The following is a 23,901-nucleotide window of genomic DNA, read 5'->3' as shown; positions in this document are numbered from 1 at the left end:
ACTTTTATTTTTTTGTTAGTTTTTTTTTAATTACTGATTCAGTTTCATTACTAGTAATCAACCTATTCAGATTTATTTCTTGATTCAGTTTCAGAAGATTGTAAGTTTCTAGGAATTTATCCATTTCTTCAAGGTTGTCCCATTTGTTGGCATAGGTTTATCTTTTCCAAGAACTAGCTCTTGGTTTCATTGATTTTTTTTTTTTCTGTCTCTTATGTCATTTATTTCTGCTCTGATCTTTACCATTTCCTTCCTTTTACATCATTTTACCTTGGGCTTTGTTCTTCTTTTTTAAGTTCCCTTAGATACAAGTTTAGATTGTTTGAGCTTTTTCTTGTTTCTTGAGGTAGGCCTGTATCACTACACATTTTCCTCTGAGAACTGCCTTTGCTGTCTCCCAAGATTTTGTTGTGTTTTCATTTTCATTTGTATCCACATATTTTGATTTCTTCTTTGCTTTGTTGACCCATTGGTTGTTCAGTATCATGTTGTTTAGCCTCCTTGTGTTTTTTCCCCTATTTTTTTCTTGTGATTTATTTCTAGTTTCATACTCTACGGTCCAAAAAGATGCATGGCATGACTTCAGTCTTCTTAAATACTAATTATATAGTTGTTCTCCTGTACATCATGTGTCATTTTTCTCAGGCTACTTTCAAGATTTCTTTGGCTTTCAGCAGTTTGACCATGATGTATGCCTGGGAAATCTACTTCATGTTTATCCCGCCTGAGGTTCACTGAACTTCATGGATCACTTCCAGCTGCAGTTTTTAAGAGTAATCTCTCCTCTGGCTTGCATATGCTCTGGTAAACTTGCCAGTGTCTTAAAAAAAAAAATGTTTTTAACGTTTGCTCCAGATTTAGTCATTGCTATCTGTGGAAGGATTTACACAACCAACTCACTCGACCACCAGTAAATTCCCTCTTACTATTAGGTTTAGAAAAAAAGGCAAAGGGGCGCCTGGGTGGCTCAGTCAGTTAAGCAACCAACTTTGGCTCAGGTCATGATCTCATTGTTCATGATTTCAAGCCCTGCATTGGGCTCTGTGCTGACCACTCAGAGCCTGGAGCTTGCTTCAGATTCTGAGTCTCCTTCTCTCTCTCGACCCCTCCCTGGATCTGTCTCTCAAAAATAAATAACTATTTTTAAAAAGGTTAAAAAAAAAAAAAAAGAAAAAAAGGTAAATATGTACGTCACACATTCACAAAGACAAATCTCTATAAATTGGGACTCACTAAAAAGCAAACACCTTTATCTTCTATCACTGTGGTATTTAGCCAGCAACAGAACTTGGAGAGAGCAGTGAAGGATAAAAGCTAGAATGCAGTGTATAGAAAATGGGTTTGATCGTCAAACATTTTCTTCTTGGGAATGATGTTTGACAGTCTGCGCCTGATGGATTTTTTGGAGGGGGCAACATCTTCCTGTGTGCTCTTTGTGACTATGCAGATGTCATATGAATAGCATGTTGTATGTAAATTATCACTGAGCGTACTTAGTGTGCTTGAAGGAAGAACATAGTGTTTGGGGCTCACAAGTGTACTCTGATTGGAAATGTGGAAGAAGTTACAGCTATTCTTGTACGTTGATAAGTTCTAAAAACTGTGCCCATCCAGAATAAGGGCTATAAGGTAGAAGGGAGGAGAGAAAAAAGAAATCATATTGAAACATAATCCAACTGCGGAAGCTAAAACATGAGGGAAATGCCTTATATGCTTTAGATCTCAGAGCTCTGGGAATGCCTACTCAGGAGATATACCCTTCCTTCTTCCCTTCCCTCCCTGTCCCACCCCCCTCCTCTCTTATTTCCAGCTCTGCAGACTAAAGGGCAACCGTCTGCCTGGGCACAGACCCATGACATCAAACATCATGTCATAGGAAGAAGACTTTTACACCATTACTGGGAAAAAGAATTTAGTTTGGGTAAAACTAAAAACTGGGGTTTTTTTGTTTGTTCTTTTCCTTTGTGGAAGGAAAAAGGAGTGGAATACATGAAGAAAATCATCCATTCTCCATGTCCCAAAGCAAGACACCTACAATTTGCAGCTGCCTACAACCTTGGAAGAGCTTATTATGAAGGGAAAGGTGTCAAACGATCAGATGAGGAAGCTGAAAGGTAGTCTTACCTGAAAACAAGTGTTGTTTTTTTTTCTTTTTAATCAAATGCTGACACAAAGAGTAACTTGCCCTTTTTTCTTTTAGACTGTGGCTTTTTGCTGCAGACAATGGAAATCCAAAAGCTAGTGTGAAAGCTCAAAGTATCCTAGGATTATATTATTCCACAAAAGAACCCAAAGAATTAGAAAAGGTAACACTGATCTATTTGTTTTTAACGCCAGCACCTCGCATAGATTAATATTTATTTCAGAAATTAATAATAATTTCTTTTCTGAAGGGAGGGCAGTAAAGAATGAGTGTCTAGTTTTAAAGATCTCTTACATTTCTTTAAAGTGTAAAAAAAGTTTACAGTTTGGGATCTCAAAGCTCATTTTACCCTTTACTCATCTATGGTCTACCTTTTCCCTACCTCTACCAAAGGATTCCACGGATGTGAGAGCACTTTCTACACTATAAAAAGCCACACGTACAAAATATTTTATACCATGAAAGCTGAGAGAGTCCTAAAATATGGCCCAAATCCTATTATGTGAATAAATTAATTTGATCTGAGAAAGTAATGATGCTAGTAAGTAAAATACACACGAAAATGAGTTAAAAATTAAATCCATTTACGACTTTTGCATAAATACAATCTCTTTAATCATCAATGATTGAAACATTTTCCAAGAAATCGTATGGGTTGGAGCAAACGTAGGGCCACGTGCTACTTGTAAGAGGCATGAAGAACAAACTCACAAGAAACACCACCCGAACAAGACCCTCTTTGGATAACTAAGCAGCCACTTGGAAATAATTTTCTGAACCAATTCAAAGTCACTGTAGCTGAGTACTGAGCGAATGGGCTTGCAACCACATGCAGCTTTTATCTCGGCTGCCTGGGATCGACAGGCGCCACCTCTGAGATCTCGCACCAGCAGCTCTCCTGTCCCTGCTGGGCCTCACTGCAGGGTGTCTCAGAGCCTAGCAGACACTTAGTTCCTACCCCCTACCTTCCTGATCCTTCCTCGGGAAACATCAGAAAATCTTGAATCCTGTGACAGTTGAACTGGCTAGGCTGTGACCTCCAACCTCTCTTTTGGATATGTGAAACTGGCGCTCACCTGAAACACACACAAGGTGCTAAAACTGTTTCCTAGAGATAAGTTATGCACACTATCTCATAATTAGAGATTTTTTCTTTCTTTCCAGTATTCCCTTATAATTTTGCCTGGTGGGTAACAAAGATGAAATTGTGCTTTTTCTTAGGCATTTTATTGGCATTCAGAAGCGTGTGGCAATGGAAATCTGGAGTCCCAGGGTGCACTTGGGCTGATGTATTTTTACGGACAAGGCATCCGCCAGGACCCTGAAGCTGCCTTGCAGTGCTTAAGGGAAGCGGCAGAACGTGGAAACGTCTATGCTCAAGGGAATCTCGTGGAGTATTACTATAAGATGAAATTTTTTACTAAGTGTGTTACATTTTCCAAAAGGTAAATAAGCTGGATAAAAGTATTTCCAAAACCTCCTCCCAGATGTTCTATGCCAGGTCTGTTCAATAGAACTTGCTACAATATTGGAAATGACGGCTAGTGAGCACTTGAAATGTGGCAAGTGCAACTGACGACTCACCTGTTACATTTCATTAGATTTTGGAAGAGTCTAATTCTGTGCTATCAGTCTTCAGGATTTCAGTGTTATTCACTCTGTGTACCAGCTGATGATCTTAATCACGTTTGACTTTTGGGGGCATGAATTTCCTTTTTTTATAAAGAAGAAAATACCTCCATAGGATTACTAACATAGTGCATATAAAGTACTTAACATAGCTTAGCACATCAGAAATGCTTATTAAATATGTTTTAATTTCTTCACAGACTCTTCAGCCACATGTTCTATGACTGCACAACTGCAAGATAGCTTGATAAAGATTGTAAAATGAGAATGGTTAAGAGATGCCAGTATTAACACCTTATAAAATATATGGAGATTCTCTTCTCTGAGTCCATGTACTTTCCCCACATTTATTTACTCATAATGTACAAAAGCAATATACCAGGAAAAACAGGCGTGGATGTCCCCTAGAAAGGCTGTAAGGCCATGCTGATGTATCTCCCTCCCAATAATGCCTGACAGAGCCCCTGGGACCCCCTCTTCCCTCACCCAGTGTGGGGCAGTCATCCACAATGTTGCCTGAAGGACTTGGTTCCACCCTCTCCCCAACATCATGGCTCCCAGGGAGCAGGTCACTTACAAGTGTGGTCCCCAAAGTCCCTAAAGTCTAAGTGCCCATCTGGTTAAAACCAAGACTTTAAAATCTGTCAAACTTTCCATTACTGTCCACATTCCTATTCCTCATAATATCACGGGTGACATGAGGTTAAGTAGATCCTATTTTCACACAACCCTCTAGACTTGTGTCAGGGTTATGAAGGAGGACTTTTTTTGCCCACTTTTTAACAAAGATAGATGTGTAAGTTTCTTGATATGTTTTCTGATCCTATGTGACTGAAGTCCAAATTTAAGGTCAATGTTTGAATAAATGATTCAAAGAAATAGAAAATGCTTTTTCCCCATTGTTTAAATCTACAAGGTGTTATTAAGTTTAAAATATTATTATTATGGGGTACCTGGGTGGCTCAGTTGGTTAAGCATCCAACTTCGGCTCAGGTCATGATCTCACAGTTTGTGGGTTCGAGCCCCGCGTCGGGCCCTGTGCTGACAGCTCAGGGCCTGGAGCCTGCTTCGGATTCTGTGTCTCCCTCTCTCTTTGCCCCTCCCCCACTCACGCTGTCTCTCCCTCAAAAATAAATATTAAAAAAAAATTTTTTTAAATATTATTACTATAAGAAAATAAACTTTTGTGTTTTCTAGTGGTTATTAAGCCTGACTGACAAGTATGATTATAGAGAAGCTGTGAAGTAAACTCTTTGTTTGCTCCTCTTCCCTTGGTTTTAACTGGCGGTTTTATTTACCCTTCACCACAAAACAAATACCACAAACAACTTAGTTCTCAAACAGATGGAAATAGGGAAATTACTTTGGGCACCACTTCTGAACATGCAATTTGTAAAAATGTAAACTAGAACTCATGTCCTTTTTAACTTCACAATTAAATGTCGCCACAGGATTGCTGACTACGATGAAGTTCATGACATCCCTACGATAGCCCGGGTCACAGACTGTCTCCCGGAGTTCATCACCAGAGGCATAGCCATGGCATCCTTCTACCACGCCCGATGTCTTCAGCTTGGCTTGGGGGTCACAAAGGATGAAGCGACAGCAAAACACTACTATTCCAAAGTAAGGAAGCCTGAGCACAAACAACATGGACTCAAATAGAAATTTCTGAGTTTTTAGTTAAGACTTGAACATCTTTATGGATTAGTATTTTTCCTACTTAATTATTGCACAGATAATCTGTCTAGGAGAGGTTGTCAGTCACATAGATTATTTGCAGACAGTTCTGCCAGATTCCTATTAGCATAATTAAACTCAGATGGTAAAAGTTCCATTTTGATGCAAATTATTCTCACTCACCCTGCCACCCTCTGGAGCCTAAGGGCCAGCACCAAGACCTTATAGCCAGAGTATTCATGCCTCCTTCTAACCAGAAGTATGAACCTATTCTCATTCTAGTACCTTAATGAAATAGAATAAATAAACTTAAAAAAAAAAAAAAAACCTGAGAGAGAGAGAGAGAGAGAGAGAGAGCGAGCAAGCATGCAAGCAGGGGAGGGGCAGAAAGAGAGGGAGAGAGAGAATCCCAAGCTAAGAGTACAGAGCCTGACACGGGGCTCGAACTCACGAACTGTGGGATCATGACCTGAGCCAAAACCAAGAGTTGGACACTTAACCAACTGAGCCACCCAGGCACTCTGAAATCTAGTTTTTAAATTTTTTTGTTTATGCATGACATCAACCACACTTTCTGCACACTACCCAAACTCAATCATGAGTTTGAGGTGATCAGTTGAAGTAAGACTTTCCTTGTTTTAATCCATTTGGATTAGCTCCCAAATGGATTTCACCTCTAAAATCAAGCAACTTAGAAAGTGGGAAGGGAGTGAGAAAGGGGGGGAATCATCATGAATAGTAACTGTAAGTAAAGTTTTAAAAAAACAAACACACACACACACACACACACACACACACACACACACACACACACAACTGCATGTCTTAGGTCGATGACATCCATGAAGTCCAAAGTAGAATTATACCTTATTAAAACTTATAAAGCAATTCATGGGGTGCACAAATTGTTTAGCTGGAGCAGGTGAACAAGGCAAGGAACAATTTTCCGAGTCCTCTGCCTGAATCTGACCATTTAACAGCAGTGGTTCTCAACCTTCTCTGCATATTAAAATCACTTGGGTATTTTTAACAAATTCCAAAGCCCAAGTCTTATTTCAGAACAATTAAATCATGTTCTCTGAGAGTGCAACCCAAGTGTATTTGCTGAAAGCTCTCCCGAGGACTCCAATGTTCAGTTAACTTTTGGAACCCCTAAATTAATTTGTTTGAAATTAAAATTTCCACAGCATTAAGCCCATATCAATACATAAATATAGGAACACAGTACACAAATTCAACTGAGATATTTACCATTACACCATTCTGTTAGTATGAAAAATCGTTGTCTTCAACTTTTTACAAAATCTAAATGTTCTCTGTATTATACTGATTTCCAAACGAAGTCAATTTCAAATTCTGTGTTATCCTTCATGTCTTTTCCAAATAAACAGAAGCAGAGAAAACTCTGAGTCAACAAAATCCTGAAATGTGGTATATGTTCATCCTAAATAAAACAGCGAAACAAACAGACTGCAACCTTAAAAGTGTTTTTCCCAGGATGGGAGAAAATATCCCCAGTATTCAATTTGGGCCATTGTCTTTTACAGGAGATGCTTTTAACAAGGGAGAAGATTTCAAAGTAGTAGGCCAGTGAAGGGTCTGGAATCCTGTCCCATGAGCATAAATTGAGTATTTTATTTAGAAACAAAAGGACAGGAGTCCAGACAGTCGTCTTCACCAGACTGAAAGGCTGTCCCACAGAAAAGGAACAGCAGGGCAGGGAGCAGAATGATAGCCAACGGCAGCGTGTTAGGCAGGGGGAAAAGATAAGGCCCTGGCTGGTGTGGAGACAGGGGGCCTACAGTCAGGAGACCCACACTTGCTCTCAGCTCTGCCACCATCAGGATGGTGACTGCCAACCACCTTGCCCCCCAGGATCTCCATGAAACCAGCTTTACATATTCTCCTAGGACCTTTACTGTTTCTAATGCATATGGAAGGAAACTTAAGCTGAGTACAAAGCAGGATCTTCTAATACAACTGTTTGGAAAATAAACAAAAACAAAAGGTTTCCTATAAGATGGTGACTTAGTAACCAAGCAACTAGTGAGCAATCTAGTGAGCAACCGTCATGGGTACTGAAGGGAAACTGTCATGGGTACTGAAGGGACACTTACTGCATGGAGTGCGGTCTGGATGAGATGATGATCGCGGATGTCTCTTCCAGATTCCTGACGTTCTATGTAGTTATATGCACTGTTACTTAACGCTATTTATCATAACAAAATGTTACTTTAAAGTACGATTCTCATAGATGCTGCTATTCGTGTAATAAGATAATAGCGAGTTTGAGGCCAAATGTTAATGCTTTCCATGTTACTTATTTTAATAATTCCTAACATAGAATGCTACCATTAAATTCCCTTTATTCTTGGCACTGATAAAATTTTCTCTCTCAAGTGCCAATAGCATGGTAATTTTCAGGGTGATCTGTTTTGCAGAGGCTAATTTGAACTTCCTTAATCAAGAAATCAAAACAGAAATGACTCTTAAGAAATTACCTTAAAATCATTGTACTTCTTAAAAAGAAAAAAAAGCTTTTTAAAAGGAAGAAAAAAAGAAAGACCCAACAATTCAAAATGTATCTAAATATAACTGACTCTCTCTCTCTCTGATTTTAAGGCGTGCCGTCTGAACCCTGCATTGGCAGATGAACTTCACTGTTTACTTATACATCAAAGAATTTAGATCATAACGCGTTTCAACAAAGACCATCAACCCTGGCACCTTAGAACGGTGTGTGTTTTTATAGTCGCTACGCTGTTTGGTTATTTTCTGCATCCCAAGTTACAATATCCTGGGTATTCTGATGACATGTTACCTTTGTTCTTACATCTGTAATTTTATAACTCAAAACCTTAGGTATAGGATCTGATTGCTAACTGAGTCCTTAAAGATCCAGCTCTTTGCCTACAGACTGGCCTAGATCATATCAAATAGAGAAAAACACTCCCTAAAGGAAATTATCTTTTTTTTTTTAAATACGGAGTGTCTAAAAGACTTAGTGCAGTCTTAGCTTTAATAACTTCAAAAGTATAAATGCTACAAACTTATAAAAAAAAAACACTGAAAGCTTAACTCTTTAAAATTTCTTTGACCCTCACTTAGTTTTGTGAATTTTGGATTATTAATTTTAATTTGTTGTTTTTCATTAAAAATTTTTAAATTTAAGGGGCACCTGGGTGGCTCAGTCAGTTAAGCATCTGACTTCAGCTCAGGTCATGATCTCGCGGTTTGTGAGTTTGAGCCCCACATCAAGCTCTGTGCTGACAGCTCAGAGCCTGGAGCCTGCTTCAGATTGTGTCTCCCTCTCTCTCTGACCCTCCCCTGCTTGCATGCGCTCTCTCTCACAAATAAATAAACATTAAAAAATCTTTAAGATTCATAAAACTATTAAAAAGAATTTAAAGAAACTTTCAAATAATGTTCTTTAATTGTGTAGCATTTATACTTCCAAAGCAATTAAAGCTAAGACTGTACTAACTCTTTTGGGACATCTTGTATTCTTAAAAGAAATTCTTTTAAATAGTTGGCTAATTTATTATCAACTTCAAAAAAAGTAGGTTTAAGAAACTGCTTAGAATCTTCCCTTAAAGATCTTAATGAATAAGACAACTGCTATATTCCCGATAAGATAATCAGTTAAGAGAGATGTTTCTTTGTGCTTAGACTCATTTGCTAGATTAAAAAAACCTTAAGATTCATTTCAAAGCAAAGTAAAATGTGAAAAAAATTTCAAATCATCTCTCAATATAAGAACTGAATCTAAATATGTTAAAATTTTTAATTAGGCTTTCCTTGCATTAATGAGGTCCATAAAGATAAAAGCTGATAATACAAATGATAGGATCCACATGGAGAAGACTGTATAGCAATATATGTCTGAAACAGATACACTGAAAACAATGTCTTAAAGATACCTTATCAACACCTTCCTGTAAGCATACACTGATGTGGCTTTATTTTATAAATCACTACCATCCTTTCTGAAAGTGGGTTTAAACAGGATCTCATCTTAGTACAATTAATCCGTAGGCATCAGGCACTAAAGAAGTATGTATGGTAGAAAATTACTTGCTCTTGTCTCATGTTCCGCTTTGTCTATGTTACTTGAACTTCATTTTGCCACTCTATAAAAAGGAAAGCAATTTCAACAGACTTAGGTCTGTGAGATGCCCTCAACGATCACATACTTCTCTCTTAAATCTCTTAAGACGGATAAACTTAAACCATTCCTGAAAACTAATCCTTTTCTTTTAAATTCTCTACCGAAGACTCCCTCATTTCCTCCAGGAACGTGATTCAATACATCAAACCCTTTGTAAGATTTCACACTACCTAGCTTACATCTCTTCTACAATATAAGCCCACTTGCTCTGCTCCTAATACCATCCATACATGGTATTCCTTCAACCATCAGAAGATCTAAATCCCCAACCAGTATTCTTTTCTCCACACTTAATCCAGTCCCTTAAGCCTGTAAGAATCCGAAAAGTGGAATGTAATAAGGCAGTGCTTGTTGGTTTTAACAGCACACTTGATAGATAAGCGAATCTTCCTTCATCCCAGAGACCACTTTTTTTGACTGCCATTAAAACACAGGTCTGAGAAATCCCCAGCGTAGGAATTTGACACGCGTCATATGTGGTAATATGCTACGCTTAAGTGTCTTCAGTAAATCCGACACAGAATTCAAAATTTCAGTTTACTGTAGTTACCATAAAGGGGGTACTTCTGGCACAGACGAGCCCTTGCAAACTACCACTGCTGCAGACCGTGGCACACACCTTGACCTGTGAGTGGAGTCTCACTCTTTAACTCACGTTGAGTTGAGGCTTCCAGATCATTAATCTTAAAACAAAAAACAAAACAAAACTTCTAAGATTCCTTATAGCTGATAGCTCATGACGAAGTTGAAATTTACCTTCAAGAAAGATTGAGGAGTCAAAATAGTTATTTTTCTCACTTGCAGTGGACACTTGTAACTGCTATGGTTTAATTACACACAAGGTGGACATTACCAGTAACTGTGTTACGATGACATCCTGAGGCTCGGTGATTTCATTTGCTTCTCTTATCTGAATGTGTCTTTTCTACATCCCTGTGAAGGATAATTCTTACTCATACAAACAGCCAACTTTGGTTTTTTTCTCAAGGGTCAAATATCATCCTGGTTTGAAAAAAAAAAAGGATCAAAGAGCCGTGACTAAAAGAATCCCAAAGATAAAATTTGGTGTACTAATTTTTAATCGTTTACCTTTTAGAACTTATGTTTCATATCGAGAACTTGGCAGGTATGATCTAGTAATGCCATAATCAGTACCACTTGAGTATAGATACAGTAGTTTTCTTTCATGGATTTCAAACTGAATTTTTGCCCATTATTTTGCTTTCAATGTTCCTGGGGGCTACAGAGAGGCAAGTGTTTTATTATCACTGCATGATAGATGGTGAATGTTTATTAAGTGACTTGTTCATGGCCCCACTATTGATAACAAAACACCCATACCCTGGATCTCACCTAACGCCCCACGAGTCCACAAGACCTGATGATATAATCAAGTCCCCAAAGTCCCTTAAGTCCCTTCCCACCTGTTTCCCTATCTCATTCCTGCCCACCCTTCAAAGCCCGGCTCCTATCCCACTCTCCCGAACACATCATTTCAAGCACTAATTTGGCTCTTCTCATTCACACTAAAAATCAGATTTTTTCACATATTCATTCTGTGTCTGGAGGAAGGCAGCCAACTGTATACCTCCTTGGAGAAATCCTTAGGTGCACAATGGTTTTGCCAAACAAAACAAAAAAATTATTCGATAAATATTTGAACTGCCTGATGTATTTTAACCTCAGTTTTTTGAGACGTAAGCACCTTAAATATCATAGAGCTCTGTGATTCATTTTTATATTTTATTGCTTCAAATGCTTCAAACTATGGGAAATCTTTGGTAAAAATAAAGACAAAAAAATTTTCACAAGAACTTTACACAAAGCATTGCACAACAATGTTCTTCAGTACACATGAAATAATAGAGGAATGTTCAGAGTCCTCAGTGAGGAAAGTAACTGTACAGTATTCATAGTTCTTCATTTTAAAACAAAACAGTTTTCATAAATATTTAAAATATTTCCTAAGTTCTTATCACATATTAACATCTGTATTTCAATCAGTGTGTTGAACTTATATTATTATTAAAATAAAAATAATTAACAGAAGTGTGTTTTTCTGTTACCTGTGACAGCATCAAGTTCTCCCTCCCCAACCAATTCCGCTCACTTCCCACGAAAATAGAAGGAGGTAACTAACATAAAAATCAATATGGTTCTCAATCAAGCCCTCTGCGGAAAAGAGGAAAATATTTCATGTCTATTGTTACACAGACATTTCTCTGGTGGTTTGTTTGTGCAGCCTCAGACTTGGCCAGCTTTCAGCTGATCTAAATGACTTCTCAGCTCAGGACACAGCTCAATTAGCAGCAATTCCATCAGCACCTAAACCAAGAAAGAGGAAAAAAAAAAAAAAGTAGAAAAATGTGGGATTTTTCTCTAAGGGTACACGCCTATGTCTAAGAGAAAAGTCTAATTTTAGGTCTAAGATGATTCTCCACGAACCACTCACTCTCAAATGAATGGAACTCATATAAGCTCCATTTAATATCAGATTGATTCATTTCAGGGTCTCCTTGCCATGTCACACCATCAACAGTATTTCATATTTAACATTATAATCAGACGACTTGGAAACAGTCTGCTTTGCCGAAGTACGAAAACTAAGCAGTCACACAAAAAGGTGATGCGCATCTGGTCTGAGAGAAGGACGGACTGCGCACTGGAGGCATGGTTTTTCCCTTTTCTTTTACCAAACTGAACAACTGAACAGTCAGATGACAATGAAGCACAGTACATAAATGGGGTGAGAGTTATAAGCAACAAGAATGATTAAGTATGCAACCCCCACATGTGAACAGAAACGTAAAACTGAATTAACAGTAAATCCTCTGGTTGCCTTTCAATTACTCACAAATAACAGATGCTTATTGGCTCTTGTTTCCTGCAGTGCGTTGAAGATTTTTATTATACCATGCCGGGCATTTTGCTGTCCAACGAGGCTCTGAAGCGTATCTGAAAAATCAGGTTTACATTCTGTGCTACTACTGACAAAAAGTTTACAATCCACGCATATTCAGTGAAGGAGACAGGACACGGTGTACCCACAACAAATAAAGGCACTGGGGCAGGAGGGACATAAACGATCAGTTCTCTCAAATGTTTAAAGAGAAAATAAGTCCATTTAGAAGTTTTCGACATCAGGCATTTATACAAATTACAATTTGAATACATTGCTACCCAATTAAAAAGTAACCTCTCTAAACCGTGTACTCTGGCAGGATTTTTAAAGCACAAAACTTACTATCTGTTCTAAAACATTTTTCTAATTTAAAAAAGCATTACAACCACTACTGTTCTCATTAAGATTCTCAGTATAATTCCTCAGCAAGGGGCAAGTTTTAAAAGAAAAAAAACTGATCATTTTTTTTCAACGTAAATAACGTTTTCTGAGAGATATAAATGAAAACCGCCTTAATAAAGTTAGTTCCCTTTGTGTCTCTGTACGTTTCAGGATCAGAACTGAGGCCTCACCTGGAATGTTTTCAAGCAGCTTCTGCTGTGCTCTCTGTTTTGTTTCCTGACTTTGTTCTTCGCTTCTGATTGTGGTTGGAGGCGCCAATTTCCCATGTGGCCAAAAAGCATCCCGGAAAACGTTGATGTAGTTAACCAACATTTGCTCGCTGAAAATCCAGTTCACGGTGTCCCGGATTTGTCTTTTAAGAGAAAAACGTTTCTTGGATGACGTTTTGAAAAATGTTATCCTCTATTCTCACAAGGCATTTATCAGTGGGTAGGTTAAGATACAGCCTGATCTACACGTTTGATGAATAAACTAGGAATTGAATTTTTAAACTCGGGCTCGGAAAGATATTTTTTATTTTGGTGGTGCTGGGTAACCATTCATCTCTCAAGCTCACATGTCCATCAGTGCTGAGCTATCCAAATGTTTGCCACACGGTACCTGCAATCTGTAAGGACAGGAACTAAGAGGAAACTGATTTGTTTGAAGCTGGCAACTACTCTGTGCACAGTGCTTCACACACCAGTTTCTCCAGGAAGTGGTATAAACTGAAAACATGCATTCATTTGAAGACTGTTCAAAGTGGTGTGGAAACTTTCCTGAGCTCCTGGAGTCTTGGGGAGGAACCTAGCTATTTTCGCTGTCTCTTGTGTCGCCCTGGCAGATCCTGCTGGGCCGAGTGCTCTGACCCAGCGTAAGCATTTCGCGTGCTCACGGGGCGAGGAGAAAAAAAGATACCACCTTTCACCCTAAAGTGAAGGACTCCAGAAAGATAAACTGCTATCTAGTGTATTTCACATTTCCCTGGGAATTAAAGTTGGGCAGACATTTGACTTGCACAGTTAACAAATAAATGGCTTTTAGCCGGTTCTCCAGGTCTTCCAGGCAACCCTGTTTCATTAGTCATTAGAAAAATTCTAACCCGTGACAGGATTTCTACTGTCGAGAGACAAGTAACACAGTTCAAAGACCCCAAGAGAGGTTGGAGGGTGAAAAGGGGGAAAGAATCTTGATGATGCCAGAAAGACCTGAAATTTCAAACTCAATTCATGAATTACAATAAATCAAAAAGCCTTTAAAGAATCTGACTTCCCAACCTGATTTTTAGAGGGGCAATGTAAGGCTCTCAGAAACAGTATCTGAAATAGATGTTTCAAGCCTCGTACTTTGCACAGTTATCAGTTACCACTGTGGTCTACACTCTGCTATGAGGTAAAACTGGGTTAATTCTGTTTATAACTGCATGTCTCCTAAGATACTTCCCTATGCTGCCTAGAACTGGGCAATCCATATCTAGACCAAATAAAATAATTGTATTAATTTAATGGGACTTCTGCTTTAAGAGAGAACCTGCCAACCTGCCTGCTGCCTAAGAAAAATCTACGTAAAAACGCAGACACCTTCCGCCGCCCCCCTACCCAGTCTTGTTTTGAGTTACTCACTGGCACCACATGAAGAAAATTTCACTTTGCAACTCAAAATTAGGTAAGTGACTCGTACCAAAGGCCATCACCTACGTATTTTCTATCAATTTAAGTCTGACTCTCAATTAGCCAAAACCAAAGGAAGCTTTTGAATCAATCCTGGTGTGTGAAATTATAGCTGGGACAAGGCACGAGGCACATACTGTGCTGCTGCTCCATTTTGTGATGTGTTCTCTCTGCGAAAGGCAAAAATAGCAAAGGGCCAGGTGCTCCATCATTTCTCTGCCTGATAAAAAGCCCACTGAAATGAACGGCCTGAAAACTCTCTACATGACGCCTCTCCTCCAAGCCCCACAAAAATAACTGCCAATGGATTCACCACACACAGACCGCCACTGCTCATTTATAATTAAGAGCCAATATCATAAATAGGAGCAAGAAAAGTGTGCATGATTTGCTGAAACTGAAAAGGAAAATAAATTAGCACGTCTGGATTACTGGGAAATACAGGGCCATTCTGGAATTTTCTTTATCCAAAGCCCATCTATGTAACAGTTAAGAGGTTTGCCTTAGATTGAAATGGTAAGTTCAACAGGCCATCTTTCTGACGAAAACAAAAGCCTATGATACTAAGTCAACTAAATATGCCACTAATACCATTTGTTAAAAAATCTGACAAGTAAATTTTGCTTCTGACCACAAGGAAAACATATTCTATTTGGGAATGAATAAAAAGATAACTTGCTCTTTACTGTTTCCCTTAAAAACGTGTAAGATTTACCTGATAACCATGTGTACAAAGTCACTATGATGGTTTTAACAGCTCATCTTTCACTAGGGAAAATCTGGTAATTTCATCTTAAAATATTTTTCTGTACAAAAAAACTGACTTTCCCCCCTTATCTTTTAGCAAGTAATTCACATTTTTATTGTACAGGAAGTCATAAGAGTACTGGATATAGAGTTAAACTCTCATGTGTATGGATAATGTACCATTGCTTAGAATATACACATGGCTTACAATGGTGGTATATGTCCACATATCTCAATGGATGGGTATTAAGATATGAACTAATAAAAGCAATTACCACTTTAATGTTACCCCAACTCGGGGGAAAAAAAAAACACATATGGTTTGCATTTCCCTCCAAATAAATAAATACCTGCCAGATGATGTTTTATTGCACTTTCATTTTGGCTTAGAGTCTAAGCCTTAAACTGATTCCCATCATGCAACATAAAAACACTATACCCAAGATACTCAAACTGGTCATCATGATCAAAAGAGAACTTTACAGAACAGAACTTTTAGGGTTTTAGGGTTTTTTTGTTTTTTTAATTTAATTTTTTTTTTTTAACTAATCTCTACACCCAACATGGGGCTTGAACTCACAACCCTGAGATCAAGAGTCACACACTCCACTCACTGAGCAGCCAGGTGCCCCTACAGAACAGAATTTCCTGACCCTGTCAGCCAGAATGCTGAAGCTAGCTCAAGCTTTTATCGTCTAGTTCACCATGCATCCTGTGGGAGAAATTCTTTCCCTATCCAATCTTAGAATCCTAATGGAAACAAAATGAGAAAATATAATACCTTCACCTAGAGAGATCCCCGGCTACTATATCACAAGGTAATTTGATTTTTAAGGCAAAGAGTAAGGCATTAATTCAAACAGTCATTTCATGAAACTCACTTGTTGATGGTTCTTCCAAAAGTGACCTGAACGAGAGCAATTAATGTTCTTCTCACCCATTTAAACACTAAAATAGAAATGGGGAGAAAAGAATTTATCACAGTATATCACAATTATGACATTTTCGGAGCTGCACAAAGCATAAATCTTACCATTTGACTCAATCTGAGTTCTGACACCAAGTAATGACTAGGATATCTGCAGAATTTGGGTCCAGGTTAGCAAACTGCTGTCAAAAAAAACTTCTTCTAAGCCTTCATTTTCCACATAGTAACCGATGAGATGAAACCTAAGAGTTTTTATAGCTTTTCAATGCCTAAACAACAGCTGAGCCAGCGAATGGAAACAATACTCTACTTCACCACGTCCCCAGGCCACTTACCCGTCTGTTTTCCACCAGCAGACACTGCAAAGCCTATTTTAGGTTTCTGTCTGGCTTGTTGAACCCAATTTTCTAACACACTGCTCTGAATGAGAAATATCTGTGGTCAAATGTTGACAAATATTTTGAAATATGAATGAGCTGATGGGCCAAACTTCCCTTTTGGATAGCCGTTTGTAGATCACTCCATACTTTATGTATTTTATGCCCTTGGGAGAAAGGTGAACTGTCAAGAGCTGGCACCCTGAGTGAGCTGTGACTTTGGCGCACTCCTGTGCCACTTCCCAGAGCAGCTGGGCACAAATCACCTTCTCTGAGCCTCAGTTTCCTCATCTGTTCAAGGACATGTGTTTTGCTTTACAAATCTTGTTGACATCTTACGCGAGTGCTGTGAAAGTTTCGACAGACCTAAACTTTAATTACCAACATGAAGACACATTTTTAAAGGTACAGAATATGAATATAAACCAGAAGAAGGCAAAGAAATGTGGGGAGGATGTTTTAGGTCTGCAAATTGGAATCTAAACCAAATTTTCCATCTATATAAATTCACATCCATTCACTGAAATGTTTAGTTACTCACACATAAGCAAATGAGAAATTCAGGCTTGGCTCTTAGAGTTCAGGGCTCCTGCCCCAGTAGGAAAACCTAAAAGGGACCAAATCCACAAACACCTCTGTACGAGGCAAACCACCCAAACAAAATCAACCATCAACACAGACTTGGCCCTAGACTTTTAAAACATTCCAAAGTCATTTCTAACTTTATTATAAATGGATCCAAGTACCCAGCTAAAGTAGTGTTGTTAACCTGTCAAGTAAGAGTCAAGTCTTAGAATCAGAACTATGCTTCAAAGGTGCCTTAAATTTTTTATGGAATTCAGAGCACTCTGATAGCACACAGACTCGCTCATTTTAGGCTGGGAGCAGCACATCTGCTGGTGCTGATAACCTCACTCTGGCTTTCCAGGGCAGGAGAGACGCAGCTCATACTGTCATGGAAACTGATCTGGATCACCCCAGAAGAACCAAGCGGCACTCGGAGATCGTGGAAGGCAGGAGGTTTATTTTACACCGGTGGGCTCAGAGGAGATCATTCTCCGGAGGTCTGAGCCCAGAGCGTCAACAGAGGGGACAATTTATAGTCTGTTACTTCCGCATTCCTCATTAGTAGTAATTTGGTACATGTGGCAAGCAGGGCAGGAAGAAGAACCTGGAAGGGGAGTCTTAGGGCAGGGGCTGGAATTTCCTTCTCAGTACTGTCGTCAGCCATCTTATAACAGATTTTTCTCTATCAATACGCAGAGGGTCTGAGGACACAGGCAGCTCTAAGAATGCCTGACGGCCAAGCGACAGTTCTACGTTTTTTAAAAGGCTGTATTACTGATCCCCTTTTGTACACTGAACTACAGCAGGAACCAAAAATGTCTTTGGTACAAATTCTCTCCCAGCACTGATAGGCCTTTACTCCCTTCTTCCAATCCTCTCCCGGTCCCCATTCCCCATACTGCACAGGAATCAGCCCTATTCTTCCTTCCAAGGACTCATCTGTTCAGACACATAAGCAGCTGCAGCCACACTGGCATTTTGCTGATGGCAAATATATCACATCTCATTATAAATGATGTTCTATTTATTTCCCTCTGAAATGTCACTAGCAAAACCAAATATGCTTCTAAGCAGGCATGTGGTAGAGGAAATCCAAGCTGCAAAGACAAGACTTTGGGCCCTACTCCCATCCATCATGTCTCTGGATCCCTTTGTTTCACAAAGAGCACACTGACCAAAGGCTACAATGGTGCTTCCTCATTCTTATCAACTCCGTGGGAAATGGGGAAGACTCATGATTTATGAGCCAGATTTCACTGACGAAGAGTCAGATTTTGGGTGGAGAACTAGTTTTTCCTGCCTACGCTGTACCTAGTTAAACATCAGTATATATCTTAGAGCCTCTAAAACATAGAACAGGGATAGATAGCTTTTTCATCTGAAAGGATCTTTGGTATTTGGCTGATATTCTATCACAGATTACTTCTTCATTTAACCATCCGCCATTTCTAAAGTTTAGCCTAGTTCCAAATTTCCATTATTGAAATTATGCTAAAATGAACATCCTTACGTATAAATCTCTGCCTGTAGTTTAGAACTGGGTCTATGGCTTAATGCGAATTACATTTTTGGAACCCCTGCGGTGTAAGTTCACCGAAGAAAGAAGCTACATCTGATATACTTTTCTTTCTCCTTACAGAGTGATCTCTAAAACATATGCTCCCAAAGCATTTGCTGATTGTTTTAGCTCTGGCTTATTAATGACTAAAATAATTAATTCTGGCACTTAAAATTTCTTGTCTGTTCAACCATCAGTGCATCCTTCCAGGCATTTTATTGATCACTGACTATGGATGAGGCATCACAGTAGATGGTGAGGACTAAGACACATAAAACATGCTCAAACTTGCAATAGTACTTGAAGTTTTTTCATCTGCTAATAATCCTTTAAGTGATATATTAAGGGATATACAAATAAGAAGGGAAGCCCAGCTCCGTTTCCTATACAGGACCAACCCCCAGCCCATACTCTTCACCCCAAGGGAAAAGCTGCTAATCTGGGTAGACAGCACAAGACAGTCACAGGACAACATATTACTGGCTGGTGGCATTACGAGGCCTTACCAATGCTCACTCCTCACATGGGTTTCCTCTTGTAGGTGGTTGGCTGTGACTTCAGGCACCTGTCCTATCTCTAGCTAGTCCTGAGGCTCTCGGTACACGGAGCACACTGATCTCAGGGTTCAGAGTGTTGGGGGGCTATGGAAGGTGAGCGTGGGCAGAGGGACCTATTCAGGACGCAAGACTCAGCCACCCAGTACAGTTTGACCTTTTATCCAAGTAATACTCTGGGGGAGAAGCACCTGTGTGGGTCTTAACACGAATACTTTGATTCTGTTTTTGCCCTTGCTTCTGCCAAGTACGTCTCCCTCAGGTACCGCTAGGGTGACATTTCTCAACCTTGGCGCTCTTTTGGACAGGACAGCTCTTTGTTGTGGGCGGTGCCCCGGGCCCTGGAGGGGGTTTGGTGGCATCCCTGGCCTCTCTCCACAAGATGCCAGGAGCACCATCCCCCAGGTTGTAACAACCAAAAGTGTTTCCAGATATCACCAAATGTCCCCTGAGGGACAAAATTCCCCCACCCTTCCACTGATAACCACTTCTCAACAGGGACAGAGGTAGCTGAAAGGCAGGCCTGAGGCATTTCCTGTGTCCCTGACCAGAGTACAACCTCACAGCACCAAAACCTTACCTTTATCAACAGGGCTCCTTCCCTGACTATGCACAATTATAAAGCAATGAGGCTATGCTAAACCACGTAAAAAAGAAATTCAAAGCATTCTATCTGTATTCAGAGGAACACGGTAGAGGGTAACTCAGGACCCAAAGTTCCCTAAGTACAGAGGTCGTGGCCTCGAGTTCTCCCACAGTATCTGGTTGGCTCGTAAATGTGTTTGCTGATGAGTGAATGGATATAGATACAAATGTGATTCGGGAATAAAGGGGTATTATGAGTGTGTGGGTGGGTGTGGGTGTGTGACCACTTAAATAAATCACAAAGAGGCTTACTTCCTCGAAGTTCAAAGATCTCCCCAATCAACATGAAACATGGCTCAGCCAAGGCATCTTTCCTCCCATCCACATCATCACCATAATCTGACAGGTCACTGTCCTCCTCTGTCTCCTCCTGGGGGTACAGAAAGGTCAGAGGAAGTCACTTATCCAAGAAAGTTGTTAGAGTTGTTCTTTTCTTTCACATGTAAATTCCAACCTATGGGCTCACATTTCAACCTTAAACACTCATTTGACTTTCCTACATACAGAAATCTATGCATTCTCAACACGGGGCAAAATGTGTATCTAACCCCAGGGAAAAGCTTGATGTTAAAGGCTTATTCAAGGTTTAAAATAATTTTGAAAAACCTCTATCACTGTATTAGTAAGGAGTGAATCAGTAGATAACAAAATAGTTTTCTAACCATTTTGAGTTTCAAAAATATACCTTTTTAACTTAAAAGTCATGATTTTAAATTCGCTGTTAAAATGTTTTTTTAAATTCCCTGTTTTTTTTTAATGTCTTTTTTTTTTTTATGTTTATTTTATTTTTTGAGACACAGAGAGAGAGAGACAGAGACAGAGGGTAAGCAGGAGAGGGGCAGAGAGAGAGGGAGACACAGAATCCGAAGCAGGCTCCAGGCTCCAAGCTGTCAGCACAGAGCCCGACGTGGGCTCGAACTCACAAACTGCAAGATCATGACCTGAGCCACAGTCAGACGCTTAACCGACTGAGCCACCCAGGCTCCCCAGTAATGTCATCATTTTAAAGCTCTGACTCAAGCTCTGATTCTGTACTTCAGTCAGTCTCATTTTCTGATCTGTGTATCAGCAAGTTTCAGTTCAAAACTCATTATTTGCCAGGTACCAGGCTACTGCAAATAGGGGTGATGTGGATCCAGACTTTCGGCGGCCCACAGCGATCTGGGGAGAATGACAAATATACATGCAGCTGTTTCTACACAGAGGGCGAAGTGATGTCACAGAAGCACAAACACGGGCAGTGGAAGGAGAGCGAGCATCATCCTGATGTCTGCAGAGGCAACAGCTGAAGGTGTGAACCACGCAGAGGGCTAGTAACAGCACTGTGGGGGACAGGCGGGGCAGGGGAAAGGACTGAGAAGTCAGAGGCAGGAGGAGTTTCCAAAACTTCACAGCAACATCAAATACTGCAGAAGAGGGGGAAGAAGGTGAAAACAGAGAGGAAGCCGCTGGATCGGGCCGTGGGCACTCACTCTTAGAGATAATCTCATAGTGACTGAGCCATAAAGTAAACTCCAAGAGGTTCAGGAATAAACGGGAGGTCATGGAGGAAAGCTAACCGACTACGGGCAGACATGACTTATATGGCTCTGAGGGGCAGAGGTGGGAGAGATGCTTGGGGGGTGAGCAGGTTTCCACAGAGACCCGAGCACCGGTGTGGATATGCTCTGTGGGGCGTCCAGATTTCTCTCAGCTCAGAATGCAGTAAAGTAGCATGCTCCTGTCCATCATCCACGCCTTCTGTCCGAACTCATTAAACCAATCCTGGTGAAGAGGCAGTAGCATTTGGCGATGAACGCCAAGGAGGTAATGAATGTCTCCATAAGGAGACACCAAATTTCAGCAATGGTCTTGAGCAATTTGCTGAAGAGCCAAAGATGGGGCTTCAGTGTCCTAAACATAGCTAGGAGCTGGCTCTGCAGGGAAGCCTGAGCTCTAGAATACAAGATCGTTGGGGTGCCTGGGTGGCTTAGTCGGTTGGGAGTCCGACTTCAGTTCAGGTCATGATCTCACAGCTCGTGGGTTTGAGCCCGCGTCAGGCTTTGTGCTGACAGCCCAGAGCCTGGAGCCTATTTCGGATTCTGTGTCTCCCTCTCTCTCTGCCCCTCCCCTGTTCACTCTCTGTCTCTGTCTCTGTCTCTGTCTCAAGAATAAATAAACATTAAAAAAAAACAAAATTTAGAATACAAGATCGCAAATGTCTGCAGCCTCTCTCTATTCACTTCTTCACCCATGAATGTCACTCCTAGACTCATCTTCCGTCAGAATATTCCATGACCTTCCATTCCCTGAAAATAAGTTCTGACCACCTCAGCTTGGCATGACCTTGCCCCCGGCCCCTTCTGCTTTTTGCCTAATATTCCATTAATTAGCTCCCTCCAGACACCCTCCTCTCTAGTCCCATGACCTACTGACTGTCCCTCTCACACCGGCCTCCCCATAATGACGATCCACATCTCCAGGGATGGCTGGTCCACCACTTTTACAGGGGCTCCCAAACAACTTCGCATCCACATTTCGCCTACTGATCTTGTTATTACTCTTTGCTGTATCATAGCTCTTGCAAGTGGCTTATAGGGGAGCACAAGCAGGTGTCCCCAAAGTATGACAGCCATAATAACTGAAAATGGATGTACCTGCTCCCCGACGCCCCACCAGTAGCATGCTTTCAACAAATATCTGGTACTTAAAACAGCCTTCAAAAAGATGTGCCTAAGTCTGCAAGAATGGCACAACTGGGGTGCACGTGTGGCTCGGTCAGTTGAACATCCGACTCCCCATTTTGGCTCAGGTCACGATCTCACAGTCCTGAGACAGAGCCTTGGGTCCGGCTCCGCAATGAACGTGGAGGCTGCTTGGGATTCTCTGTCTCTCCCTCTCTCCCTGCCCCTCCCCCACTTTCTCTGTCTCTGTCTCTCTCTGTTTCTCTCTCAAAATAAACAAACATTTTTTTAAAACATGGCACCTTTCAACAGCTTACCTCTTGATGTGAGAAGAAGTCGCGAGGAAGTCTTTCCAAAAATGAGGATAATGAAAAAGTGGATTTTTTCCCCTGCACATCAATAACCTTGAGGTAGTCAGGAGAAGGGCTCAAAAAGGCATAAAGTGCTTCACTCTGACACAGTCTTTCATCTGAAAGCAGATTCTGCGGAGGAAAGAGGGTGGGTTACTCCCAGGGAGGACTACACCTAAACTGCTGGAAACCAGCACAGATACAGGTGAGCGAGGCACAGAGGACTGCGCTGGGGATTTACCTCCCCGATTCTGAACCCCAAACCGCTTCCCTCTCCTGCTGAAACCGAACATCTGAGATTAATTGCAGTGATCTCGACCCTCTCCTGGGAAACTGGAGCACCCTAATCATCCTGCTCGTGGGGGATGCGGCGTGGACAACAGAACGCACTCGGTTTGTACCACAACAAAGAACTCCTGCTTTGCACACAGCTGACAGACCTGTGGCCACTGCCTCTGAACGTCACCTTCACCCGCCTGTGTTGGAACACCTTACACACCACCCACTGTGCAAGGACCCTCTGCGCGCTGACAGCACGAAGCCTGCTTGGGATTCTGTCTCCCCCTCTCTCTGCCCTTCCCCAATTTGTGATCTCTCTCTCCCTCTCTCTCAAAAATAAACCTTAAATAAAAAACAAACAAATAAATACTCGAAAAAACACAATACAGGATTTAGGATTAAAGAGACCAATGGTGGGGCACCTGGGTGGCTCAGTCAGTTGGGTGTCCGACTTCGGCTCGGGTCATGATCTCGCTGCTGGTGGGATCGGGCCCCGTGTCGGGCTCTCTGCTGACAGCCTGGGGTCTGGAGCCTGCTTCCGATTCTGTGTCTCTCTCTTTCTGCCCCTCCCTTGCTCATGCTCTGTGTCACTCTCTCTCAAAAATAAATAAACATTGAAAAAAACTTAAAAAAAAGAGACCAATGGGAAATAGTGCCCCA

General features: G+C 40.7%; 2 protein-coding genes across 11 annotated transcripts in view; one reads left to right on the top strand and one right to left on the bottom strand.

The window, feature by feature from the left end:
• The window catches only part of LRP2BP (LRP2 binding protein), a 40,448-nt gene extending 27,033 nt beyond the window's left edge, over positions 1–13,415 (top strand). For all 7 annotated transcript variants that reach the window (XM_027077123.2, XM_027077124.2, XM_053216314.1 and 4 more), the window contains 8 exons: positions 1,972–2,114; positions 2,201–2,306; positions 3,365–3,588; positions 5,224–5,398; positions 8,075–8,188; positions 12,130–12,366; positions 12,511–12,587; positions 13,075–13,415. In XM_027077123.2, coding sequence (XP_026932924.1) covers positions 1,972–2,114; positions 2,201–2,306; positions 3,365–3,588; positions 5,224–5,398; positions 8,075–8,140 — 714 coding nt within the window. In that variant the 3' untranslated portion in view covers positions 8,141–8,188; positions 12,130–12,366; positions 12,511–12,587; positions 13,075–13,415. The remainder of the gene's footprint in view (positions 1–1,971; positions 2,115–2,200; positions 2,307–3,364; positions 3,589–5,223; positions 5,399–8,074; positions 8,189–12,129; positions 12,367–12,510; positions 12,588–13,074) is intronic.
• Positions 11,350–23,901, bottom strand: part of SNX25 (sorting nexin 25) — a 129,573-nt gene continuing 117,021 nt past the window's right edge. For all 4 annotated transcript variants that reach the window (XM_053216310.1, XM_053216311.1, XM_027077118.2 and 1 more), the window contains 6 exons: positions 22,930–23,094; positions 20,202–20,319; positions 16,202–16,268; positions 13,095–13,276; positions 12,475–12,575; positions 11,350–11,945 (listed from right to left, as the gene is read on the bottom strand). In XM_053216310.1, coding sequence (XP_053072285.1) covers positions 11,865–11,945; positions 12,475–12,575; positions 13,095–13,276; positions 16,202–16,268; positions 20,202–20,319; positions 22,930–23,094 — 714 coding nt within the window. In that variant the 3' untranslated portion in view covers positions 11,350–11,864. The remainder of the gene's footprint in view (positions 11,946–12,474; positions 12,576–13,094; positions 13,277–16,201; positions 16,269–20,201; positions 20,320–22,929; positions 23,095–23,901) is intronic.

The sequence above is a fragment of the Acinonyx jubatus genome, chromosome B1, assembly GCF_027475565.1.
Source record: "Acinonyx jubatus isolate Ajub_Pintada_27869175 chromosome B1, VMU_Ajub_asm_v1.0, whole genome shotgun sequence".
Taxonomy (NCBI): Eukaryota; Metazoa; Chordata; class Mammalia; order Carnivora; family Felidae; genus Acinonyx; species Acinonyx jubatus.
Note: the sequence above shows the minus strand (reverse complement) of the source record. Positions and strands in the feature narration are given on the sequence as shown.